The sequence below is a fragment of the Heteronotia binoei genome, chromosome 13, assembly GCF_032191835.1.
Source record: "Heteronotia binoei isolate CCM8104 ecotype False Entrance Well chromosome 13, APGP_CSIRO_Hbin_v1, whole genome shotgun sequence".
Taxonomy (NCBI): Eukaryota; Metazoa; Chordata; class Lepidosauria; order Squamata; family Gekkonidae; genus Heteronotia; species Heteronotia binoei.
Window position 1 is genome coordinate 35,527,797 of NC_083235.1, and position 25,951 is coordinate 35,553,747.

At 43.3% G+C, this 25,951-nt stretch overlaps 1 protein-coding gene and 2 non-coding genes across 4 annotated transcripts in view; 1 reads left to right on the forward strand and 2 right to left on the reverse strand.

Moving 5' to 3' along the window:
- The window catches only part of TEX2 (testis expressed 2), a 68,311-nt gene extending 60,088 nt beyond the window's left edge, over window positions 1–8,223 (forward strand). For both annotated transcript variants that reach the window (XM_060253492.1, XM_060253493.1), the window contains exons 9-11: window positions 157–366; window positions 2,634–2,754; window positions 6,173–8,223. In XM_060253492.1, coding sequence (XP_060109475.1) covers window positions 157–366; window positions 2,634–2,754; window positions 6,173–6,295 — 454 coding nt within the window. In that variant the 3' untranslated portion in view covers window positions 6,296–8,223. The remainder of the gene's footprint in view (window positions 1–156; window positions 367–2,633; window positions 2,755–6,172) is intronic.
- Window positions 8,224–14,231: 6,008 nt separating this feature from the next.
- Window positions 14,232–14,371, reverse strand: LOC132582037 (small nucleolar RNA SNORA50). Its single transcript, XR_009556171.1, has one exon. It is a non-coding gene; the product is annotated as a small nucleolar RNA SNORA50 (small nucleolar RNA).
- Window positions 14,372–14,879: 508 nt separating this feature from the next.
- On the reverse strand, window positions 14,880–14,942 carry LOC132582034 (small nucleolar RNA SNORD104). Its single transcript, XR_009556168.1, has one exon. It is a non-coding gene; the product is annotated as a small nucleolar RNA SNORD104 (small nucleolar RNA).
- Between the last annotated feature and the right edge of the window lie 11,009 nt (window positions 14,943–25,951).

Genomic DNA, 25,951 nt, shown 5'->3' on the forward strand with positions numbered 1-25,951 from the left:
AGGCCTTCCATCTCCTGACTTGGTGTCCCTGCTGCCCTCTGCTATCTCTTAGCAGCTAATGTTGCATTTACATCTGCTGGATAGTACTGAATCCCTTCGTTTTGCCCAGCTGCTTTAAAATTCACCTGGATGCCTTCTATGCTCTCTTTTTTATAGTTACGTGGTAGGGCACCGAACAAGCAAGATCATGAGGTTTGTGGATAAAATCACGAAGTCAAAATACTTTCAGAAAGCAACAGAGACAGAATTCATCAAAAAGAAAATTGAAGAGGTCTCAAATACTCCACTGCTGCTAACCGTTGAGGTACAAGAATGCAAAGGGACATTGGCAGTTAACATTCCACCACCACCTACTGATCGAATATGGTAAGTGTAGCAAGGCAGATTTGGGGATTTGTTAGTAAGAGCTGTCACTTCCAAGTATGATATCGCTTGTCATCTGTTTCTGTGTAACTGTCAAACAGCATGGTTTGGGTTATTATTTCTTTGAAAGGCTTTCCCTAAAACTACCTTCCCGCCCCTTGTATCTTGGACTCTTTGTTTTTTCTTTTTTAAAACTTTACTTATGAGGATGCATGAAAGGCATGTAATAGAACAATGTATTTATAAACTGAAACTCAGTATAGGATGCAGTAGAATAGGTGGTTTTACTATGGTGGCAAGCAGTTCACTCCATTTCTGACAGATCTATTTTTTTAAAAAGCAGTTGTGAAAACAATGGGTATGAGTCACAGCTCATACCAACTGCCAATTGTCGTTTCTCTGGCCTAGCTGTTGCTGAGGTGACAAAGCAGTGTCCTACTTCAGCTGGGGTTCACGTGGTTGAATCCATTCGAATTACAAATAATCAACCTCCATGCACATAGAAAATAAGCATGTTGAATAAATGGCTAGCCAGTTTTCCATAACTTACTCATCTTCTTGGTGAGGAGAATTTATTTTTTATATCAGCTCAAACTGTTATTGGGAAACTGCCTTGTGTCTGCATTTTGATTTCTGGCACAAGTCTGTGATTTTGGCTGCTTAATGCTGCAGGTGTAGAGAGCCCTGTTTTGGTTTGGGGTTCAAATAACAGTGCTTGCCTGCTGTTGCTTGCCACATTGTTGAAAGTCTTGCTGTGTTTTAAAAAAAACAATCTAAGAGAACAAATAGAAAATCAGACCTGTATGACCTAGGCTAGCCCAGTCTCATCAGATTTGGAAGCTAAGTAGAGGTAACCCTGGTTAGCAGTTGGATGGGAGACTACCAAGGAACTCCAGTGTCACCATGCAGAGTAGGGTTGCCAATCGCCAGATGGGGGCAGGGGATCCCCTGGTTTGGAGGCCCTCCCCCCGCTTCAGGGTCATCAGAAAGCAGGGGGAGGGGAGGGAAATGTCTGCTGGGAATTCATTATTCCCCATGGAGAGTTATTCCCATAGGAAATAATGGAGAATTGATCTGTGGGTATCTGGGGCTCTGGGGAGGCACCAAATTTTGAGGTAGAGGCACCAAATTTTCAGTATAGCATCCAGTGCCTCTCCCCAAAGTACCCCCCAAGTTTCAAAGCAATTGGACCAGGGGATCCAATTCTATGAGCCCCATAAGAAGGTGCCCTTATCCTTCATTATTTCCTATGGAAGGAAGGCATTTAAAAAGGTGAGCAGTCCCTTTAAATTTGAAGGCCAGAACTCCCTTTGGAGTTCAAATATGCTTGTCCCATCCTTGCTCCTGGCTCCACCCCCAAACTCTCCTGGCTCCACCCCCAAAGTCCCCAGATATTTCTTGAATTGGACTTGGCAACCCTAATGCAGAGGAAGGTGATGGCAAACTACCTCAGGTCTCTTGCTTTGAAAACCCTGCCCTATAAGTTGGCTGGAACTTGATAGCACTTTGCATTTGCACATACAGTGGTGTAATGAATCCACTTACTCTGCCATCTTGTTTCTGCCTAATTCTCCTGAGTATATAAACTAGTCCTTGTAGATAACTGTAGTTTCAGGTGGAAAATGACCAAAGAGATGGGATATGTGGGAGGGTCAGAGAGGCAGAGAGGTGGAGGTTTCTTTTACCATTTCCCTTCCTGTCATGGAACAATGAACTTTCCATCCCTTTTAGCAGAAGAGGTCAGTTCCACCTCCCAGTGCTCAGCTTCCCCTTAGGTGTGCTTCCCTCTGCCAGGCTGTGACTGTAGCCGTTCCCTTAATTATGCTACTCACAGGGGTGAGTCAGGTGGGCTCCCTGCTTGCAGCTGTGCCTCCTCCTCTGCTGCTGGGTCAGGTGTGGGGACTGCTGGCAGCGAACTGTCCGGAGCACTAGAGGGGCCAGCTGCAGGCTCAAATGCCAGATCATCCTTGTCACCCATGACAATTTCACTGGGCTTAGATTTCAGTAACTCCACATAGGATTCCTCTATTAGTCATGTTGTGCCGCAGATCTGTAGATGCGATATAGCGGATGGGTTATTAGACTTGGATGAGACTAAGTTCATAGCTCCACATGATCTCAGAGTTGACAATAGCCTTGGACAGCCTGATTTACCTCACAGTGCAGTTGCTGAAGTTAGAATACCACCCCGTGTGTGCTTCCCTGATGGAGAAAGGATGGGATATAAGATCTGATCAATAAATTAAAATACTTTCTTATATTATCTTCAGGTACGGTTTCCAAAGGCCACCCTATCTGGAGCTAAAAGCTCGGCCAAAGCTTGGAGAGAGAGAAGTGACTTTGGTTCATGTGACAGAGTGGATAGAGAGAAAACTGGAACAAGAATTCCAGGTATGTTTGCTCAAAGACCTTTCAATTGTGACTGGCGTTAATGTGCTTTGTTGTGTTTCAGTGTTTGTAAATACATAGTTGTTATTAGCAACAGGAAATATGTCATGGACATTTGCATGCATCACAGGCAAATCCAGATTTCCCTCCATTACTAGCAGGAAGTCTAAAGTACTGGAAATTCTTTCCAGGGATGCTGAAAGAATTGTGATATATAACGGATTCTTTAGGGAATAACTTGAGAGCTGACATGATGCAATGGGTAGATTGTCGGACTGGGATCCTGGGAGACCCAGGTTTGAATCCCCACCCTCTTACTCTGCCATGGAAGTTTGCTGGTTGACTTTGGGCCAGTCACATACTTTCAGTTTAACTTACCTCACAGATTTGTTGTGAAAAAATGGAGGAGGGGAGAATGATGTTCTAAGCCGCTTTCCATCCCCATTGGGGAGGAAAGCAGGATATAAATAAAGTTGCACATGAATGGCAAAGAATATTGCATATTTTGATTTTTGATACAATTCTGGCAGGTCCAACTCAAGAAATATCTGGGGACCTTGGGGTAGAGCCAGGAGACTTTGGGGGTGGAGCCAGGAGCAAGGGTGTGACAAGAACAATTGAACTCCAAAGGGAGTTCTGGCAATCACATTTAAATGGACCACACGCCTTATTAAATGCCTTCCCTCCATTTGGAAGTAATGGATAGGGGCACTCCTTTTGGGGTTCATAGATTTGGACCCCTTGGTCCAATTGTTTTGAAACTTGGGGGGTGTTTTGAGGAGAGGCACTGGATAATGTGCTGAAAATTTGGTGTCTCTACCTCAAAAAACAGCTCCCTCACCAAGCCCCAGATACCCATGGATCAATTCTCCATTATACCCTATGGAAATCTGTCTCCATAAGGAATAATGGAGTGCCCAGCAGACATTTCCCTCCTTCCCCCCCTCCCCACCACTTTCTGATAACCCTGAAGCAGAGGGAGGGTCTCCAAACCAGAGGATCCCCTGTTCCCAACTGGGTATTAGCAATCCTACCTTACAAATAGGGTTGATGCTTTGAGCTAGCTGTCTCTGCTGAATGGACCTTAGAACTGGTGCCTAGTGAGTACTTGGGAACCCACAGCCAAAGGGGGATATTACGCTGAAGAGCCATTGCCAGTCTTAGTAGGCCTGGGGGCAGAGGGAGAAGCTTCCAGTGCCCAGCCATTTCATATTTTCCTAAGCCCAGAACATTTTATATTTTTCTTGATGTTTTATTTTTTAAATTGCATTGCCAAATCCCACTAGTCTCCCACCTTTCCATTTTAAACAAAACACCACAACAGTTTTAAACATGTTTGTATTTTAAGTAAAAAAATAATCCTTAACTGTGTTTCTCTGTATCCTTTATAAAGTTTATATCTCTACTACCTGGCATTACATTTTATGATATGCATGGTCTGTATGGTTGCCAAGTCCAATTCAAGAAATATCTGGGGACTTTGGGGGCGGAGCCAGGAACAAGAGTGTGACAAGCATAATTGAACTCCAAGGGAGTTCTGGCCATCACATTTAAAGGGACAGCATACCTTTTTAAATGTCTTCCTTCCATAGGAAATAATGAAGGATGGGGCACCTTCTTTTGGAGCTCATAGAATTGGCCCCCCTGGTCCAATCATTTTGAAACTTGGGGGGTACTTTGGGGAGAGGCACTAAATACTATACTGAAAATTTGGTGCCTCTACCTCAAAAAACAGCACCCCCAGAGCCCCAAAACCTCCAGATCAATTCCCCATTTTACCCTATGAGAATCGATCACATAGGGAATAATGAAGTGCTCAGCAGACGTTTCCCTTCCCCCCCCCCCCCATTTCTGGCAACTCTGAAGTGAGGGATTGTCCTCTCTACTCACAAGTTGCTGCCAACTTCTTCAAAGTAACACAGACACACCATCCCAAGAGGAAGCCTTTCAATCAGAGACTGAAGCCTCCGGAGGTGGAAACGCACATGGTCCTCTGGGGCCGGGGCTTCCCCCCACCAGCCAGCTGACTGGGGGTGGGAAGGAGCCTGGAAAGCGGAAGAACCCCCACTGGGACCTGGGGATTGGCAAGCCTAATGGCCTGGCTCCACAAAGTCCCATTTATATCAGATCCAGCCCTCATAACTGATGAGTTCAACACCCCTGCATAGACCACCACCTTTTCTTATTTCTGTGATCAATGGACTGTCCCTAGGGCTCTTTGCATTACCCCTGTTCTATCCAGATAACACTTTGGATTATATTTGACAATAGCAATCTCTTTAAAATGCTGCTAAAATGAGTATTATATTGCTGACCTTATGAGAAATCGTATGGATTCACTGTTATATTTTATCCAATTGGTTTTAGACTTTTATGAGATACATGTGTTGTATTCTGAATGTTACCTTTTCCCTGTTGTATCGTGTTTTGTAACATTGGTTTTGTTTCTTTGCCTTGTTGTGATGTATTGGTTTTATGCTCAAGACCTTTGGTCATATTAGGAAAGGAAAATGGTAGTAATTACATGTTGGAGGTATCTTCAAGGTGACATGGGGTTATGGTGCAAAGCTTGTTTTTAAAAGTGTGTAGAGGGTTAGTTCATTAATTAAATGCCCTGCTGCATCTTTTTTATACACAAATGCAAAAAGGAGTAAATGAAGTAACTTGGGGTCTATTAATCAATGAAAACCTGGATGGCCATAAAATAGTGACAGCCTGTTGTTCCTTCTTTTAAAGGTTGGCAAAGAACTGCAATGTTTCTAAGGTGGCTTTGTTCATTCAGTTTAAAGACACAGACAGACTTTTTAAAAGAAAAAAACAACTTTATTAACTTTAATTTATGTATAGAACTGAGTTGTTAAAAAATATATTGCATTATGATTGTCATCCAGCAATCTGAAATTGTTCTGGAGCATAAGAACTATTGTTGACATTAACTTTGCATTTCTTAATCAACAATTTTATAGGCACTTTTTGGCTTGGATCCAGTGATGCACAACAGGAAACATAAACTGACGTACCATCATTCTATTTGGTCACGATCTTGTGCAACACAGAGAACTTTCTCCCTGTCTCTCATAGTGGCCAGAAGGTGGTTGCACAAGATTTTGTGTGAGCAAAAACGTAGGGGGGGATATAATAACTTAGATTTAGTGCAAGTGGTTGCCTTGGTCCTTTTCTTGTATTTCTGCTTGGTCGAGAACTTTAGAGCAAGTGGAGATTTTATGCTGGATCCAGTCTGTTGGCTGCAATAAACCCTGTAGCCATTATGTCCAAAACTGCCAAGATGAAAGGTATCAACTTAAATGGCTTTCTGTACTTTCGTTTTCAGATGTTGGGTCCACCTGTTAGGGAAATGGCCCAGTTTTGGAGCAATACGGTGTATCTGACTGTATAATCTGAGCTACATTTTACTTTGCAGAAAATCTTCGTCATGCCAAACATGGACGACGTTTATATTCCTCTAATGCACTCAGCCATGGATCCTCGTTCATCAATTTGTTCTCTGAAAGATCCCACCACAGAAGCTGCTGATCAACCATGAAATGTGAAAACTGCAGTTTACAGTATTAACAAGATTTTTTTTTCATTTTTGAAACAAAAGTGAACTAGGTTTCTGTCCTCATGCCATGCTCTTTTTTTTCCTCCTTACAGATGATGAATGCTTTATGCCAATGTTTGCCCAGTTTTCCAAGCACTGCTCTTATCGACTTAAGTTATGCAAGCATTAGTTCCATTTCTAATGTAGTTTGTATCTCATTTGCAGCAGCTGCTGTTGAGGTTTCAACATAACAGCTAATGTGCACTTTTCTGCAGTAAATTAAGAAAAGGAAAAACAATACCAATTGCAATTGATCAGGAGATTTACAGCACAAATGGAGGTCAGTTTGGGGGCATGCAGTATTGGTAATGCACATGGCGCATTGATGGGTTTGACTCTCTTGCAGCCCACTGAAATCTGTACCTCCATAAGGAACAAATCTGTATAACTGGAAGATTGTTTGGCTTTTTTCTTTTCCTCTTGTATATGTTTGTTCTCTCTTCCTCTCTCAGGCAGTTGGAGGTGTAAAATGAACTGGAACGTTCTTTCACTTCTGCAGTCGATAGCTTGTGTCAAGCAAATTTTGAAATAAATGTTTTCTGGAGTTAAGAATGTAAATTGGATGTATAGGTAATATTGTGAATCACTTCATGTGGATTATACATAGTAACTTATTTTTTCATACAAAATTGCAGTTCTTTTGGAAACAAGTAGCCATATAACACATGCAAACATATTGATGAATTGGCTAGTGTGGGATCTAGTGCTTTTTTATTTTTTAAAGTGAAAGGAACAATTGGTTAAAGCTGAGACCAAACCGTTGTAAGCCTTCTTAAAAAAACAAAACAAGTGAGGTACAATCACCGTGGCTTGTGATTTAAGGAATGCTAGGCACACATTGTAGTGTCTTAACGGTGTCTATGTGTGCATACATAACAAACGATCACAGCTGTCCCATACGGAAGTGTTTGACTTGATTGACTGAATTTGTATTGTGTTTCTGTTGTTCTGAGTTTTCTCATTGCACTGGTGTTTATGCACTGTAGCAGAGCCACACATTCTTAAAAATGGTTTGAAGGGTTGCAAACCCTGCTTGCAACTTTTGCTCCATGAGGAAAGCCTTATTAGCTATGACTGAAGGTACCTTTAGGCCATCTTGGTGTGTGAATAGGAAACCCTAACAAGGAGCCATGCCTGACTACAAAAGCAGTCCTAGTGATAACAACCAACATCTTATGAGAAACTGATTCATCTGATTTCTTGCATCAGCTTTCAAGACGAAACATGTGCGTTATTAAGCCAGTAACTGTTCTGAACACTACATAATGATCAACGCCAGTAAAGATGTCCCCCCAATAATATTGCCAACTTCCTTATGTCAAAAGAATGTTAATTTAGTTTACAAAGGAAGTGAGCTTTTGAAGCCACTTTTTAAGTGTACTGTGCTTTAAGTGGTTTTAAAACTTTTTTTTGTACATTGTGTTCAGTTATGGTGTGTAAAACTTTACATGATTAGCGATCTCTAAATGAAAGGGTTCTGAGTGAAGGGTGATTTTTCTTTTTTAAAAAAGCACCTTGCCTGAAGAAATTAGCATTTAAATATGTTTTAAGTCCTTATATTATTTGGACCCCCATTTTTGTTACCTAAGTTCCTCTAGCCATTTCAGTTTGTGTACTGTTCCAGCTCTTGTTCTCATGATGGAAACACAACTTGGCTCTCTCCTTCCAAGTATGCATGTCTTGTTCACAGCTCTCTCTTTTTTTCTCCATGTGCAATAACAATCCAAGTCTAAAGACTAGATGCACTAATAAATATGTAAAAAGGTTCAGATTTGACACAAGTGACTTTCATTGCACTTCATAATCAGACTATGTGGGTTATTACAATGGGCTTGCTTTGTTTTTCGGAAATAAATTTATCCCATGTCAAAGATCTGTAGCTTGAATTTTTTTTTCTGAATTGTTCAGGGGAGGGGAGAGGCTGTGGCAGAATTAACATAGAAAGGCCTGCCTAGAAGGAAAAGTGTTTGGAAGGTGTTTGTATGGATATAGAGCTTTAAGACTGCCATAGTTGCCTGATTCAGCCTTGGATCCCAGATCACTGGCGTCAGCGTGGTGTAGTGGTTAAAGTGTTGGATAAGGATTTGGAAGACACAAATTCAGATTCCCACTCCTCCATGGAAGATTGCTGGGTAGCATAAAAACATAAGAGTCTTGCTGGATCAGACCAGTGGTCCATCTTAGTCCAGCATCCTGTCTCCTACAGTGGCCAACCAGTTTCTCTGTAAGTCCAACAATAAGACAAAGAGACTGAGGCCTTTCCCCAGATGTTGCCTTTGTCAGTTGTATTCAGATTACTGGCTCTGAATGCAGAGGTTCCCTTGAGCCACACATGCTAAGCCTAATCTACCCACAGGATTGTTGTAAGGATAAAATGGAAACCACCTTGGGTCCTTATTGGGGGGAAAGGTAGAGTATACATTAAATAAACAGATGAATTAATAGACTAGCTTCAGTTTGAGGGGTTAGATTATTTTCACCTGCTGGATGTTTGTTTCTCGTGTTTGTTTCCCATCCAGCCATATCACTCATACTTTGTCAGCATCCTAAACTTAGTAGGTACTCGAGAATGAAGTTTCCCCTCTGACCTCAACTGCTCAATGGGCATCTGCCAGTATTAAATCAGCCCTAAATTTCTGAATTAGCCCTAAATGCACCATATGGAATATTGTTCATTTTCTTCACAGTGGCAGTCATTTTCTTCACAGTAGGTGATCACTAAAGATCATGAGTATGTGACAGGTTGACCTCATGGGTCTTGGCTTGTAAAAGGTTATTGTGGGAGTATCTGGAAAGATCACTGGAGGAATGGAGTAGTGGTTCCCAGCTTTTTTTTGTATATTTAAAAAAAACCCAGAGCATGTGCAGATCAATACAGCTGCAGAAACACTGCTGTCCACTTTCACAGGCTTCATGTCTGACTTTTGGATCATGACTCTATAGATTAAAAATTGCTGAATGGCAGGATCTTTCTTTTCCTGGCCACCACCAATTGCGTAGCGGGTGTGAACCATTTCAGGTCATTTATTGATGTGGAGCTGAATTTTAAGTATTACAAGAGCTGTGCATGCTTCCTTCATTTTGCCTAAACTTGTGTTTTATCCAAGTGTAGGAAGTATTGCACTTGTTTGCTATCTGCCTTTAGTAGCCTATAAGTAATGCAGCTATTCTACAACCCAGTGCTGTAAGCCACAGTTCCAAAGATGGCATGTACCTTCTCAGCCAACAATTTTGGTCTGCTTCTCACTTTGTTGTGTCTATTTGGGACAAAAGAGCAATTTAGTGATATGACCAGGGCAACAACATTTTTAGATAGGGGTCCCCAGTGTGATGCTCATGAGTGCCCTGGCACTCACCAGATGTTTTGAGAAAGTGGGTGGGAGTTTTGCTCAACTGGACTTAGGACTGGCCAATGGAGATCTGATGGGCTGTGCAACTTTGGCAGCTGCTGTACCCACAGCACAAGTACTTCACTGTATTATGGAAGGTAAGCTGTATTTATAGTTCCTCAGTGGAAATGGCTTCCTTAGGAGGTGGTGGACTCTCCTTCTTTGGAGGTTTTTAGGCTAGATGTAGAACTCGGCACTTATACTTGTTAAATTGCATTTTGTTCACTTCCACCCACTTTTCCAGCATGTTCAGATCTAGTTGAATTCCATATCTTCTGGTGTGTTTATTGCTCCTCCCAATTTGGTGTCAAATGCAGATTTCATGAGTAGCCCCTCCACACCCTCATCCAGATAATTGATAAAAATATTGAAAAGTACAGGGCCCAAAACAGCCCTGTGGCACCCCACTAGGCACCTCTCCCCATTCAGATGTAATGCCATTGGCAACTACTTTAAGTGTGGTTCTCCAACCAGTTCCCTGAGGAAAGTGAGCAGACCAAAATTGTTGGCTGAGAAGGTATATGCCATCTTTGGAACTGTGGCTTACAGCATTTGGTTGTAGAACAGCTGCATTACTTATAGGCTACTAAAGGCAGATAGCAAACAAGTGCAATACTTCCTACACTTGGATATATAAAACACAGTTTAGGCGAAATGAAGCATGCACAGCTCTTGTACTACTTAAAATTCAGCTCAACATCAATACATGACCTCCTGAAATGGTTCACACCGACTACACAATTGGTGGTGGCCAGGAAAAGATAGATCCTGCCATTCAGCAATTTCTAATCTATAGAGTCCAGTCTCTAGTTTACCTATAAGGACATCATGGGGAACCCTGTCTAAAGCATTACTGAAGTCTAGGTAAACAACTAACAGCATTCCCTTGATCCAGTAAGCTCATCACTTGATCAAAGAAGGAAATGAGGTTGGTCTGGCAGGACCTGTTAGGGACAAATCCGTGCTGACTCCCCACCCCCCACCCCACCCCCATCACCAAGCTGCCCTTTAGGTGCTTGCAGATTTGATCCCTTTAAAACCTGCTCCAGTATCTTCCCTGGGATAGAGGTCAGAGTGACTGGCCTGTCGTTTCCTGGGTCATCCCTCCTCCCTTTTTTGAAGATTGGGATGATATTCCCCCTCCTCCAGTCTTGTGGCATATCTCCTGTCCTCCAAGATGTCTGGAAAATGATTGACAAAGGCTCTGCAAGCTCTCTGAGCACCATCTGGCCCAGATGATTTGTATTTATTCAATGCAGCCAGGTGCTTCTCAACTGCCACTCTGTCCATGTTAACTAGCAGCCTGGATGCCACGTCTTGCCAACTACCATCTCTAGATGAGCCTGTACTCTTCTTCAGGTGAAAAAACTGAGGCAAAATAGGCATTAAGCCTTTCTGCTTTCTCTGTCCTCCATTTTCACCAGTGGGCCCAATGCCTCTTTTTTATCTTGCATTTGTTCCTCACGTATCAAGCCTCCCTGACCAGCTTTAGCTCATGCGCTTTGGCCTCTCTGATGGCCAGCCTACAGTGCCTAGCAACCTGCAGATACTCTTCTTTAGAGGCAAGTCCCTGCCTCAGTTTCTTGAACATTTCCTTTTTCTTCCTTAGCAGATATCGCTCTGTTCATCCACATTGGCTTTTTGGACCCCCTTCTATGTTTCCTTCTTGTTGGAATTGTGATGACTTGAACTTGCAAGAGCTTGTTTTAGAGAACCCACCCCCCACTTGCTCCTTTCCAGCAGTCTTGCCCATGGAATGATTCTCATCATGCCTCCGAGTTTATTAAAGTCTGCCCTACTGAAATTTAATATACATGTCCCCAGGCCTTGAATTCAGGAGCTCACAGGAGTGCAGTTCCTGAACCTGAGGGTTCCCTCCTCCTCCCACCTACCTACCTTGTCCACTGAATAGTAGGTGCAGCCCGTTAACAATCCCTGGATGAGCTCCACCACCTATTTTTCTATAAAATGACCCCTGCATGTCTCCCACAGCAAAAGGAATTCTAGCAGGACATGGTCACTTCCCCTAAGGTCCCCACCATCTTCACCTCATCTACTATCTCTTGCCTGTTGGCCAATATTAAATCAAGTATGGCCAAGCCCCTCATAGCTTCCTTCACCATTTGATGAAGTTTGTCAGCCAGACAGGTCATGAAAACTTATACCATGCTGCAAACTTTGTTAGTCTTTAAGGTGCTGCTAGACTCTTGCTCTTTTCTAGTGCTACAAACGAACAGTGGTAACATTTTGCTCAGGACATGGAGCTGCTTTCTACCCACCCAAGAACTGATCTGAGCGTGAGGCAGTTCCTATGCCACTGGGACTAGCAGTGTGGGAGAAGGCACTAGATGTATTCCATTCCCAGTCATGTGTAGCCACCAGTTAGAATGAGACCCCCACCCCCAAGATCCTGGTAGTGCTGCTGGGGCCTTGGTTGGCTTTGTCTTTAGCCAATGGAAAATCCTTGTTTGCCAGCACACCATCTTCAGGAGTCCATTGTGCTTTCCAGCAGCAAGCACTTGATCTAATTCCATGCAGCAGAACACCGAATTGAACAAGTAGCAGGGGTTTTTTTAAGTGTTGAGGGCTGTGCATTTGTTGGAAGCAAACAAATGCATTCCTTCTAATGAGAACATGTTTGTCCACACACTGCAAAGACAACAGTGTACAAGCAGAATCCTTTTAATCTTGTGCTGGACCTAATTACCTCTTTAACTCCTGTAGCTCGGCTAAATGAGCTTGCCAAGAGCTTAGGTTCTAATAGGTACAGCTTTAAAGGGTTCTTTAAAGTTCTAAGGATGATTCAGAAAGTATCCTGTGCAGATTAAGCAAGCCTTCATCATGTGCGGCAGTTCTCAGTGTTTCTGCAATTACTGGTACATGTGTTACATCTACATACAGCTTGGAGTTAAGTATCCCCTGGCCCCAAAGATACGGAACATTTATGTAAATATCTTGAATTGTAAAATATTCCATTTCCCCTTAAATAAGTTTTCTATCTGCAGCATTCAGTGAATTATCTGGATTGTTTATAAGGGTCATTTCAGAGGGGTAAGCATTCACGCATGCTTAGTGGGCAGCAAGACAACAAATTTAGTTGAACAGCACACTGAGAGATCAAGACTGAAATCACATGTACACTTTATTGAAGTGTTCATCCCTTTTGAAATCAGTGAGATCTGACTGTGTGTATTTAGGACTGCAGTTGCCTAATTGCTAAAACCACCTCAAGTTAAACAGAATTTCTTCCATTTCCACATCATAGCTCCAGAAGGGTAGTACTGTAAGGCTGGTATAGCAAAATTATTCCAGCATACATTTTTATGAGTCAGTGTCTTCATCTGATGCAGTGTCCTTACAGTGGTATAATTTAGTAAAGTAAGTAAGTAAGTAAAATTTTATTTGTATCCCACCCTCCCCCGCCGAAGCAGGCTCAGGGCGGCTAACAACACAATGACCAATGGTACATTAATAAATAGAACAGTAATAAACAACACAATGACCAATGGTACATTCATAAAACAATTACATTAAGAACATTAAAATTGAGCATTAATTTAACCTTAAAAACCAGTTAGAGCATTAATTAAAGCAAACCATAACATTATCATTGACGCTATTCTAGTTAATGCTGATGGCGGATATTTCTTCGTTGTAGAATTATAATTCAGCTGTTCATAAAAGCTAATTTAAAGAGGGTGGTCTTGCAGGCCCTGCGGAACTGATCAAGGTTCCGCAGGGCCCGCACCTCCTCTGGGAGTTGGTTCCAAAGATATGGGGCCGCAGCCGAAAAGGCCCGTGTGCGATTGTTCTGTAGTTTAATTTCTCTTGGCCCAGGGGTAGTCAGTCTGTTTTTTCCTACTGACCTCAGTGCTCTCTGGGGCTCATACGGGGAGAGACGGTCCTTCAGGTAGGCCGGTCCTCGGCCATATAGGGCTTTAAAGGTAATAACCAGCACTTTGTACTGGACCCGGTATACAACCCGTAACCAGTGCAGCTCGCGTAGCCCCGGCCGTATATGTTCCCATCTTGGGAGACCAAGCAACAGCCTGGCCGCCGCGTTCTGCACTAGTTGTAACTTCCAGGTCCAGCACAGAGGCAGCCCCATGTAGAGGGCGTTACAGTAGTCCAATCATGATGTGACCGTCGCATGGATCACCGTTGCTAGGTCCCGACGCTCCAGGAAAGGGGCCAACTGCCTCGCCCGCCTCAGATGGAAGAATGCTGACTTGGCAGTGGCTGTTATCTGGGCCTCCATTGATAATGAAGGCTCCAGCAAGACACCCAGACTCTTCACCCGCTGAGTCTTTAGTCTTTAAGGTGAGTCTTTAGTCTTTAAGGTGCTACTAGACTCCTGCCAATTTATATCACACTGATATTCAGTGAAGCAAAGCCAAACTGAAAACTGAACACTCCTACTGCAAGATCTTCCAATGGGTCTGCACTGAACAGCTACAATGGACAAAGCATACCAAGAGTATCACAGGATTAAATGTAACTTGCCCTTAAAAGAACCACTCAGATTTCATCTGAGCAGCACCAGTAAAAAGCAAGTGCTTTTTACTTTCGCACTGCAGCGTAGCCAGAGAGGCCATGAATGGGGCCATACCCTGGTTTAAAGGCAGTGCTTCCCAGTCAACTAAAATAGTCACCCGCAAAAGGAGTAGGTTTTAGTCAGCTTTTATTTACAAACATCCACATCTCAACTTTGATTAAGTCTGTGGTTCCAGTTCCATTTTCATTGCTGATCACCTCCTACCTGCAAGAAAGAGAAGCAGAAATTAAATGTACTGCTCCTACTTGTGCAGCTTATACAGTTCTTTCTCCAAAGAAAAAAACATGGGCACCTGTCAAATTTCTTCGGCACAGGATCAAGACATTGTGCAAGCCCTAAACAAATTTAAGAATTTTAACCATAAGACAATCCATAGGCTTCTGCTGTGCCCTCTTTAATTGGGAATTATTTTCACAGCACTGTCACTTGTTAGCCTTTATCTTTGCTCAAGCAAACAGGCAGCCACTGAACCCTTCATCATCCCAATTAATGAATGTGTCTCAGGGGACAGATACAGCCTATGGATAACTGGAGTGGCAAATTGGAGTATATTGCAATTTGCCTTGGGCACTTGATGCTGAAGGCTCAGATTCAAGGTCTCCTCATCTGCATCAGCAGTCTAACACGCTAAAAGAATCATCACAGCAGCCAGCAATGTGCCAAGAGGAGCTATCTGTTCTTCACCTGACAATTATTCCCCCATAATAACCCCAGCTCAAGGGATTCCCCACCTAGAAACTTCACTTTCATCTCCAAGCTTAAGCCCTCCAAAACACTGGAAACATATCTCAAAGGCAACTGTTCTGGAGAACAAGTACCCAAGTCCACTAGCCAGATTGATGACTGCAGTGCTCCAAATCTGCCCCAGAAATCACTCTAAGGTCAACAGAGTTACTAAAGTCATCTCTTGTCCTGATATATAATGAACCGCAGTTAGGCCATCTCTTTCTGTACTAGAGCAAAGTTAAAGGGTTGGCTTAACATCAGCAAAGTCACACACATAAAAATTTCAGAGGGAAACTGCAAGCCTAGTAGCAACTAAGGTATTTGGAGTTTGAACTTTTCAGAGTCTCAGCTCGCTTTGTCAGATATTAACCAAGGGAGCTTTAAGTCTTGAAAGCTTAGTGACCAGGCTTGTTGATCTCTAAGGTGGAACTGGACTCGAATCTAGTTTTTATATACGCAGAAAAATCTGGAAGCCTCCCCTTTTATCCCTCAATATGCGATCTGTGCCATGCTTCAAGACAAGAAATACAAATATCGTAATTTCGGAGGGTAACCAACCGTTTCGGTCTGCGGTAGACCCTATCTTGAATATTAAACAGCCCTACGGGTCAAACGACCGCGCTGTGTTCAAAATCAAGGCTTCAACAGCCCATAAAGCCAGACTTTCTGTACAGGACTACTCGCGCTTTATACCTGAAAGACCCCTAATCGATTACTAGCAAGAAACACGGCAAACGGTAACCACTCCAAGTAATTTATTTTCTGCTTTTCTTTTATCGCGGAGCTGAAGGCGACATAATGCGGCCCTCTCTAGGCACTAAAGCAGGCTCCACAGAGCCAGCAGCATGGGTCCTCCCCCGACCACACCCTGGTCACAGGAGCAGAAAGGGGGACTGTAGCAGACGGGGCCTGCAAAACTCAGGATCTCCCTTATCTTATCCTCCTCTTCCAATCCGGCGCGTTTATGGCGGCCTTCAGCATCCCATTTCCCAGGCGCCTCCCCCACGCCGAAAAGCAGCAGGGCAAGCGTCAGGCAAACATCCCCGTGAAACCAGTTTCCCGCATCTCAATGCAAGAAAGCAACCAACCTGCGCGCATAAGTTCCCGCAGCCATGCTGAAAAGGATTAACGCGATACCTCCCCGGGTATTTATAGCCTCTTTTATGCGACGCCCCTTCTCCGTCCGAAGCCAATTAGATTACTATTACGTATCATGTGCCGAGTTGACGCTCGATGAAGTGACGCCTGCAATGCGCAAGGCGCTCCCTGCCTCCGGATTTGTGCGTTGAACGCAGGGCGAATCTTGTACAGAGGCGGAGGATCTGTAGGGTCGAAAGTCGGCGGAAAGAGGAGGCTGGGTGGCGAGTGACGCACGAACCTTTAAAGATGCATGATGTCCAAAGAGATCTTATTTTCTCCCCTTCTACGTCACCGGATTTTTAAATTATTATTTCTAAAATAGTTTTTTTATTTATTTCTGAAGCGTTTTATTTTGTTATGCACCTTGGGTCCTGGTTTGCTGAGGTTTTTATTTTTTTAGGGGGGGGGAGAGAAAGATTTATAGTTTACATAAATAATTTTGGTAGTTCCTTGTTTAGAGAGTGTCTGGTGTAGTGGTCAGAGGGTCGTACTTGGAACTGGAGACCCTGATAAGCCAGTTCCCTGTTCTCAACCTAGCCCACCGCACAGAGTTGTTATGAGGGTAAAATACAACTCAGGAGAGCAATGAAAGCCACTCTGTGCGCACATTGGGAAGAAAGGAGACGTACGAATGCAGCAAATAAATAATAACCTGTGGTTGTAGAATCTGGATTGCTGTAGTTGGGAAGCCCACATGATAAATTCATCCAACGTCAGTAGGGCATCTGCGGAGTATTTTAACAAGCAGCTGCTGCTTTTCGATTTTGGCTCCAAGAACTAAAGTTTGTATGCCTCTACAAATGTACATTGCTGGCAAATATGTTCACCAACTGTGAAAAAGTCAAAATAACAGTAGTGTCTTAATGAAGAACAACTAAATAGTGAGCAAACAAGAGTTTTTCAAGAAGCCTCTTTAAGCTGGATGTTAAACAAAGAAACAAAACATCTCTTGAGATACTGAGAGTAGTCTGCACTTTGTAAGATAGTAGAATAGACTGACATTGCCGTCCTAAACAAAGTTAACCCTTCATCATACAACTTCATTGGCTTTTAGAGGGTGTAACTGCTTAAGATTGCACTGCACGGTAAACATAAAGAAAGTCTCTCTTCATCTAAAATTTCTGGGGGGAAATTGCAACTGCTATTCTCCCTTTTGAACATATAAATGCCAGCTGTTATTTGGATCTTTCTTAAGACTAGCGACATCATCCCAGAGTTGGAAACAACTGGTGCTTGCACAGGGGACTACCTTTACCTTTTTAAGACTAATGATAACACACAACTCCCTTTATGAGGTTCAGAGGAGATGTTTAAAAAAAAACATAGTAGCTTTGCCAGCATAGCTAAAGGGTTATGGTGTATGAGGTTAAGTATCAATACAAACTAGACTGGGAAGCAGGGTCGAATCTAGGGGGGCAGAGGGGGGTGCTTGCCCCGAGCGCCACCAGAGGGGGGCGCCAAATTGGGTATGGAGTCCATTATATTCTATGGGCCCATAAGGTAGAATGGGCCCATAAGGGGGTGCCATTTTTTAATTTTGCCCCCCCTCAAAAAACATGTAGATCTGGTCCTGCTGGGTAGTGTTGATTGGTTTTCCTCTTGTGAAAGTATCATTTCCCCATCATTAGCTGGTGTTTCCATCAGATGCCTCCAGTTGTAGGATCTTCTTCCTGAATGACTGGATTTGGTATTCTCCAAAGCAGACAAAACTAGCAAAAAACTGTGTTTGTCCATTCTTAACAAATCAATATAACAGTATGGTAATTAAAACATCGCAAAGTAGTAAAAAAAGCTTTTAGATTCCCCAGAACTGTTGGCTGGATGTTAAGGGAAAATAGGGTGCATTTGATGGTTCTGCCCACTAGGGAGCACAGAATGCTCATTTAAAAACTAGGTATGGGTTATCATGGGGAGAATGGTATTCCTCTGTCTCAACGAAATTATCTTGCAAGAATTAAGCTTCCATAAATATGTATTTTAATGATATTATCAAAAAGAAGAATTACATTAGCACTAATGAAACAGTGAAATAGGTAACTTCTTTATTCTTTATTTCAGTATGTTAATTCTACTGTATCTTGTTGGCCTTTATAAATATGAATAAAACTGATAGTCATCATGTAAAAATTAAAGGGAAAATAATGGCAAGGGGGAAAAAAGAATTTTGAATAGTTTTAGCATCTCCACTTTGGATTCTGCCCCCCCCCCAGTTGTATGTTTTCTGGTAATAAGTTGAAATTGTTGTCCTTGAACTCAGTTGTACACATGCTTAGAATGACAGAGTACCTCAGTATATTCCAGGGACATTTCTGGCATGTATTGCTTCCACACTAGCAGTTTTCTACAGAAATTACATAATTTTACAAAGAATCCAGATGATGTTGCTGCCAAACCATTGCATTCCAGTGTTTTCCCTGTTGTCCTTCAGTCTTTTTAAGAGTTTGAGTCCATGTTGTTAAGACAGACAAAGTTTTATTTGGGGGGGAGGGGCAAATGGGCATCATAAAGTTAACCTTCCCACAATTAGAAAAGATTATCTTACTTATTTCCTATTTTTACATATTTATTCCTTCAAATGTTGTTTCCCCTTAATTGGATCCATACAGCTGCTGACCTTGTGCACTTGGTTTGATGCCCCTGCTTTGTCTCAAAATGTCTACATCATGTTATATGCTAATTTGTTTTTCAATGCTGTTGTATTAGTTTAAATGGTTTTCTTCCACTTCATTGTATCTGAAGAAGTATGTGTGTACAAACGAAAGCTTACTTTCTCAATAAAACTTTGTTGGCCTTAAAGGGGCTACTAGACTCCAACTTTGTACTGTTGCTTCAGACCAGCATGGCTGCCCTCCTGGATCTATCTCATTGGATCTTGAAAGTTAAGCAGGGTTGGTACTAGGTGGGAAGGCTCTGCAGAGGAAAGCAATGGCAAACCACCTCTGCTTCTCACTTGCCTTGAAAGCCCCTTGTTGGGGTTGCCACTAAGTTGGTTGTAACGTGACAGCATGTATTAGTCAGTCCTAAGGGAAATCAACCCAGCCTGTTCCCTGGAAGGTCAGATGCTGAAGCTGAAGCTCAAATACTTTGGCCACCAAATGAGAAGGGAGCACTCACTGGAGAAGACCCTGATGTTGGGAAAGACAGAAGGCAAAAGAAGAAGGGGACGGCAAAAGATGAGATGGCTGGACCGCGTTACTGATGTAACAAACACAAATTTGAGCAGACTTTGGAGGATGGTGGAAGACAGAGGAGGGCCTGGTGTGACTTTGTCCATGGGGTCGCAAAGAGTCAGACACAACTGTGCAGCTGAACAACAACAACATATGTAAATGGGCTACTGCTACTAATTCCAAAATATAGTCAACTAATGAGGTCTTACTTTTGAGTACAGATACAAAAGGAAAGGTCCCCTGTGCAAGCACCAGTCGTTTCTGACTCTGGAGTGACATTGCTTTCACAACATTTTCACAGCAGACATTTAACGGGGTGGTTTGCCATTGCCTTCCCCAGTCATCTACGCTTTCCCCCCAGCAAGCTGGGTACTCATTTTACTGACCTCAGAAGGATGGAAGGCTGAGTCAAGCTCAAGCCGGCTACCTGAAAACCCAGCTTCCACCGGGGATCGAACTCAGGTTGTGACTTGTGAGCAGAGCTTAGGACTGCAAAATGGCATTCAGTGACCTGGATCCGGAGGTGCTAAAGGAAGAGGAAGAGGCTCTGCTCTCCCTTCATCATTTGCCCATGGTGCAGGAGCAGCATGTGTGAATCCTGTACTCCACATGCCACCCTCAGCAAGCACTGTTGATGGATTTGAACTTTTATGTTTATAATTGGATATTCTCACCCAGACAGTCAACCTTTTCTTCAAAGGAGACAAAGTTGCTATAGGTACACAATGAATAATAGGAGTACACCTTGAACAGAACATGGTTTGCCTTGCAGTCTCTATTAATGATAACAGCAGCAAATAATATCTAACAAGGGCAAATGAGTAGGTAGCAGCCTTCAGGAAAATCATTTGCTAAGCAGTGTTTGTTCATTCACCATGCTGAGTGTCTCCTTTGGTTGCCATTATATTAGTTCAAGGACTTTTGGAACTGAGGAATAATTGGAAATGCATGGTTTCTCCTTATATTACTTCTGAAATTCACCTAAGCACACATAGGTCACAGTGACTTTTTCTCCCTAAAATTCCTCTGCCAATGTATAAAACAAATATTGCTCACTCAGCTAACCGGGTCTGCAAGTTAAAATTGCCAAGGTATTTTTTTTAAGCTTTTGTTGTTTTACAAATGCTTTCAGAACTGACCTTTAGACTGACCTACTAGCATGACTCTAAGCATGAAATTAGGCTTCATTGTATCAAATATAGTTCATTCTGTTGGAAAAAAATCTGTGCCAATCATAACCTTGCTATTCTACCACACTTTAATGTTAGTGTGCTGTTGCCTCTGTTACTTCCCCTTCTCCAAAAGAAAGAAATATGGTACAGGGCATAATGGTTCTCAAGACAAGAGTGCATTATGAACATGCACTGTAATCAAGAAACACAACACATGGATACTAGACACATCCCAAAGTACTCTAAATGGCTAGCCTTCCATCCATGTAAATCTTATTGCAAGCAATAAGATCAATACATTTTACATGTTTTCATAGCCTGCCCCAACCCCACAAAGCATTTATTTAAATTCTGAATCCTCAAAATAACTTTATTTAGATAATATCCCACTTGTCTCCCCAATGGGGACCCAACATTACTTACAACATCACTATCCCCTTCTCAATTTTATCTTCATAACAACAGTTCTATGAAGGCGATTTCGCTGAGAGTGCATGACTGGACGAAGGTCACACAGAACACTAGCCCCTCTGCATGGGGACTCCATAAGACTAATCACTGCTGGTCCTATTTGACAGATTTTTTTTCAGTAGATCTATGTTTTTGCAGGTACTAAATTTCATTTGCTGTGCTTTGTGTTTGAATAAGTGACAAGGTGAGTGGCTGTGTCTAACCAGTGAGAGAAGATAACATTCAAAGTCCCTATTGACGGTGATGCTAGAATAATTACCGGAGTTCAAAGAACAATAGTATGGTTGTAACACCTTCATCCCGGCAAGAAAAGACCAACCTGGCCCCAGTTGGATTGCCTTTAACCAACTGAGCTATTTGCTCTGATATTCTCGAACTGATCTCACCTTTTCCCTCTATTCCCCTTCATGTGGTCTAGGTTGTGTTTTTTTTAGATTGCAAACTGAAGGTAGGGTTCAAGTCTTGTTTTGATTTACTAACTGGGCACTCTGGAAATAAACAGTAACTCAGTAAAAGAGGGATGAAGACCATTACTGTAGTAAAAGAGAGAGAGAGAGAGGCTATTTCAAATATTTTGTTTTGGGAATGAAATCCACTCTCTTAGCAAAGCTTAAATCCTGTATTTGTGGAATACTGTGAAGCAGTACTACTTATTTATATAGCACGTTTATATTTCCAAAGTGCTTTCTAATCTTTATTGTGTTTCCTAAACATGACAACTCTGGTGCTGGCCTCTGTTGTTCCAATTTTACAGTTTAAAAAAAATCTGAGGCTGATTTATATTTGGTGTAATTATTTCAAGCCTCATTGCACAGCCATGAGCACTGCAAAAATGGCACTCATATAGGCAGTCACAAGATGTTCACACACATGATGGTGCACATGGATCCCTTCCCTCAGGTTATTTATGTCTATAACAATGTAAAGCATGAAGTAGCTCTGAGTTACTTGCCACAGTGTGTTTATGGCAGAAGTAGAATGGTGATGCAGGCCTTGCAAACTGAGTACAAAAAATGAGCACAGGCTAACTTCCAAATGAAGTAGCACAGCCCATAAGCACCTTAATGAGAAGTTGGACATAAAGTCTCATGATCGCTGGCTACTATTTCATAGAGAGGCTTTCTGGATTTTTTGCCTTAAAACTCATGTTCTATATGGATTAAGTCAATCAGTGGAGTATTCCTACTTTTTTGATAGACCTCCTGATGGCCCCTGGATTTTTTGGCCACTGTGGGACACAGAGTGTTGGATTAGATGGGCCATTGGCCTGATCCAACATGGCTTTTCTTATGTTCTTATGTGACACAGAGTGTTGGACTGGATGGGCCATTGGCCTGCTCCAACATGGTTTCTCTTATGTTCTTATGTGACACAGAGTGTTGGACTGGGTGGGCCATTGGCCTGATCCAACAGGGCTTCTCTTATGTCCTTATGTGACAGAGCGTTGGACTGGATAGGCCATTATTCTAGTTGCCCTTTTCTGGACTTTTTCCAATGCTATAATATCCTTTTTGAGGTGCGGTGACCAGAATTGTACACAGTATTCCAAATGAGACTGCACTATTGATTTATACAGGGGCATTATGATACTGGCTGATGGTGCCTAAAAATAAATGTTATTTCTTGTGATAAGTTTTAAAACTTTGTATAAGAAATATTTTGGGAACTTATTGTTCATTTTGTGAACGTATAACTGGCTGTTCTTATAAACTGTACCTTTAATTATAGGATTGGTTACACAGAACTCTGCTTAATACTGCTTGCCATTAATTTTTACAACATCCAAGTGGGGTAAGATGTTTTCTCTCTTTTACTGTGTATAGGATTCTGTGTGATATATATTACATAGCTTTGACGTATTTTACAGTTCAGTGAATGTAACCAGAATGAGACCTTGTACCCAGGATTTCTCATGTGGACTTTTTTGAACTTGAACAAGGACCTTTGGTGTTCTGTAATGTTTTGCACTGTGATGCTTTATAATGGAACTTTTATGACTTATGTAATTTGATGTTTGGAAAATTCTATTGAATTGTATCTGGATAAATTCTGATGAAATGAATGAATTTTGTATAAGCATTTCAATTCAATTCTACAATTAATTACAATGAGATTTTGATTTCATTGTTCTTGAATTGGTTTTTGTGCTATTACAGTGATGTATTTCATATGGTTTGCATTATTTCAGAAGCTAAGCAGGGTTGAACCTGGTTAGTATTTGAATGAGAGACCACTAAGGAGACCAGAGTCACTACACAGAGGTAGGCAATGGCAAATCACCTCTAAATGTCTCCTGCCTAGAAAACTCTCCTAGGTTCTCCATAAGTCATCAGCGACTTGACAGCACTTTCCACTATTCAGTGGCACTTATTCCTGGGTAAATGCCAAAGAAAGTGTGACTTCTCACCCATTGGAGGGTTTAACTAGAATAGCAAAACTGGGAATGTGAGATGAGCCTCACTGGATCACACCAGTGTTCCATCTAGTCCAGCACCCAGTTCACACAGTTTGGCCAGTCAGCTGCCTGGAATGATCTCTGTGGGTTTTTTCCTTGATTCAATTTGATTTTGACATAACACTTCATGCTGTGCTTCCAGAGTGTCATGCCCCCCTTGACCTTACATTAATTTATTTTCCATACCTGCTAAAAAAAGGGGTGCCTGCCTCAGGGGTCTCCAACTTTTTCGAGCCTGCGGGCACCTTTGGAATTCTGATATAGCATGGTGGACACCGCATGCAGTTGGAATCTAAAGAGAGGAATGAACCCACCCTCTAAAGCTGCCATCTTCTCCAGGAGAACAAAATTTGATTCCAAGAGCATCTTTAAGACGAATAAAGTTTTATTCAAGGTATAATAAGCTTTCATGCACCTTGAATAAAACTTTGTTGGTCTTAAAAGGTGCACTGAACTCAAACGTTGTTCTGCTGCTTCAAGGGAAGTGATTAGGGTTGCCAATCCCCAGGTGGGGGCAGGGGATCCCCTGGTTTGGAGGCCTCCCCCCCCCCGCTTCAGGTTCGTCAGAAAGCGGGGGGAGGGGAGAGAAATGTCTGCTGGGAACTCTATTATTCCCTATGGAGATTTATTCCCATAGAAAATCATGGAGAATTGATCTGTGGGTATCTGGGGCTCTGGGGGGGGGCTGTTTTTTGGGGTAGAGGCACCAAATTTTCAGTATAGCATCTAGTGTCTCTCCCCAAAATACCCCCCAAGTTTCAAAAAGATTGGACCAGGGGGTCCAATTCTATGAGCCCCAAAAGAAGGTGCCCCTATCCTTCATTATTTCCTATGGAAGGAAGGCATTGAAAAAGTGTGCCGTCCCTTTAAATGTGAGGGCCAGAACTCCCTTTGGAGTTCAATTATGCCTGTCACAGGCTTGATCTTGGCTCCACCCCTAATATCTCCTGGCTCCACCTCCAAAGTCCCCAGATATTTCTTGAATTGGCAACCCTAGAAGTGGTATCAGACTGGAAATTAATTCTAATTCTGAGAGAACTCCAGCCCACAGCTGGAGGTTGGCAAGTTGCCAATGGCAACCTATATACCTCAATCTAACCTACCCCACAATTAAGGTATGTAAATGCACTAAATAAAATAAACAAGGCCTGGCTTTCGGCCTTCCCTAAAGGGAAAGGCAGAGAGAACCTGTTGGGGTGACTTTTCGCTAAGGAAGCCGGCGAGAGTTTCCCGCCCCTCACAGGCATTCACACGCGCTCGGCCTGCGTCGCGTTGATCCCGGGCGGCCTGGCCAGTCGCCGCCCCCATCTCTGCCCTCCTCTCCATGCTTCGCTGCTGCAGCGTGGCTGACGCGGAAGCTGGGCTCCGCCTCCGGAGGAGGAAGGGCCGGACACGCTGCAGTCAGAGCCACCGCCAGGGAGCTGCCGAGCGGGCCGGACGTACCGCGGTGTCGCGGCGGGGCCCGGCGGGGTGGTGGCTCCGACGGCAAGGCGGCCATGGCGCGGGGTGGCTGCGTGGCTCGGGACCGGGTGGCCGCCAGGGGACGTCTCCTCAGGCTGGGCAAGCTGCTGTTGCTGCTGTGGCTGGGGGGCCCGGTAAGGGAACGACACAGTGGGCTGGGCAGGATGGAGTCTCGCCGCGCAGGGAGGGACGGGGGCGCCGCTGTCACCCTGGCAACTGCCCCGGGAGGTGTTCTTGATGAAGGGGGGCGGGCTTTGAATGACAGCTAGTCAGAGGCAAAGGGGGTGTGGGTGGGTGTAAGAAAATAAGTTCTCTTACACAGTCCTCCTTTGCAAGAAGAGGGATGCTAGGAGGGGGGCAAATGCACAATCAGGCAGTGACCCCGATGGTGCCCTCCAGCATGGCGGGGGCAGGATCAGTCATTCCGAGGGAAGATTGTTTGTTCAACCTGTCCGGTCAGCTGTGTGTCATCCTGCCCTTTTCCTCTTGCCCTTTGGAAAACCAGACAGCTCCTGAGTTGTTTACAAACAAGACAGTATGGTGGCAACCTTCCCCCCCCCCACCCTACCCCCGTCACACTGTTTCTCTGTGGACTTCTGTGTGTAGTATATGGGGCAGTTTCCCAGCTGCCACCTTCCTGAACCCCCAGGGAGCAAGGCAACTGTGACAGCTGAACTGCTCCTTGTATCTTCCTAAAGCCTCCTCGATTGAGACAATGCTTGGGGCTGTTGTCCCCCAATCCATTATCCTTTGGTGTGGGGACAACATTGTCTGGTATGGGGGATAGTAGTGTGGTGAAACTGCCCCCATCACAAATTTATATCCAGCCCTTTCAGATCATCTCCCAACACAGCAGATTGACATGACACATGCTAACCACTGAGCTTCATAACCAGGGAGTTTGCCAAGTCCAAAGTGTACCAAAGAAGAAGATGATATTGGCTGTTTGAAGAAAGGAAAGCTGCCTCAGGCCATCCTGGACTGTGAGGCAGATTGATATTGAGGGAAAATGTTATTGTATCCAATTGTTGCCCCTGCTATCTTGGGTCCATATGCTCTT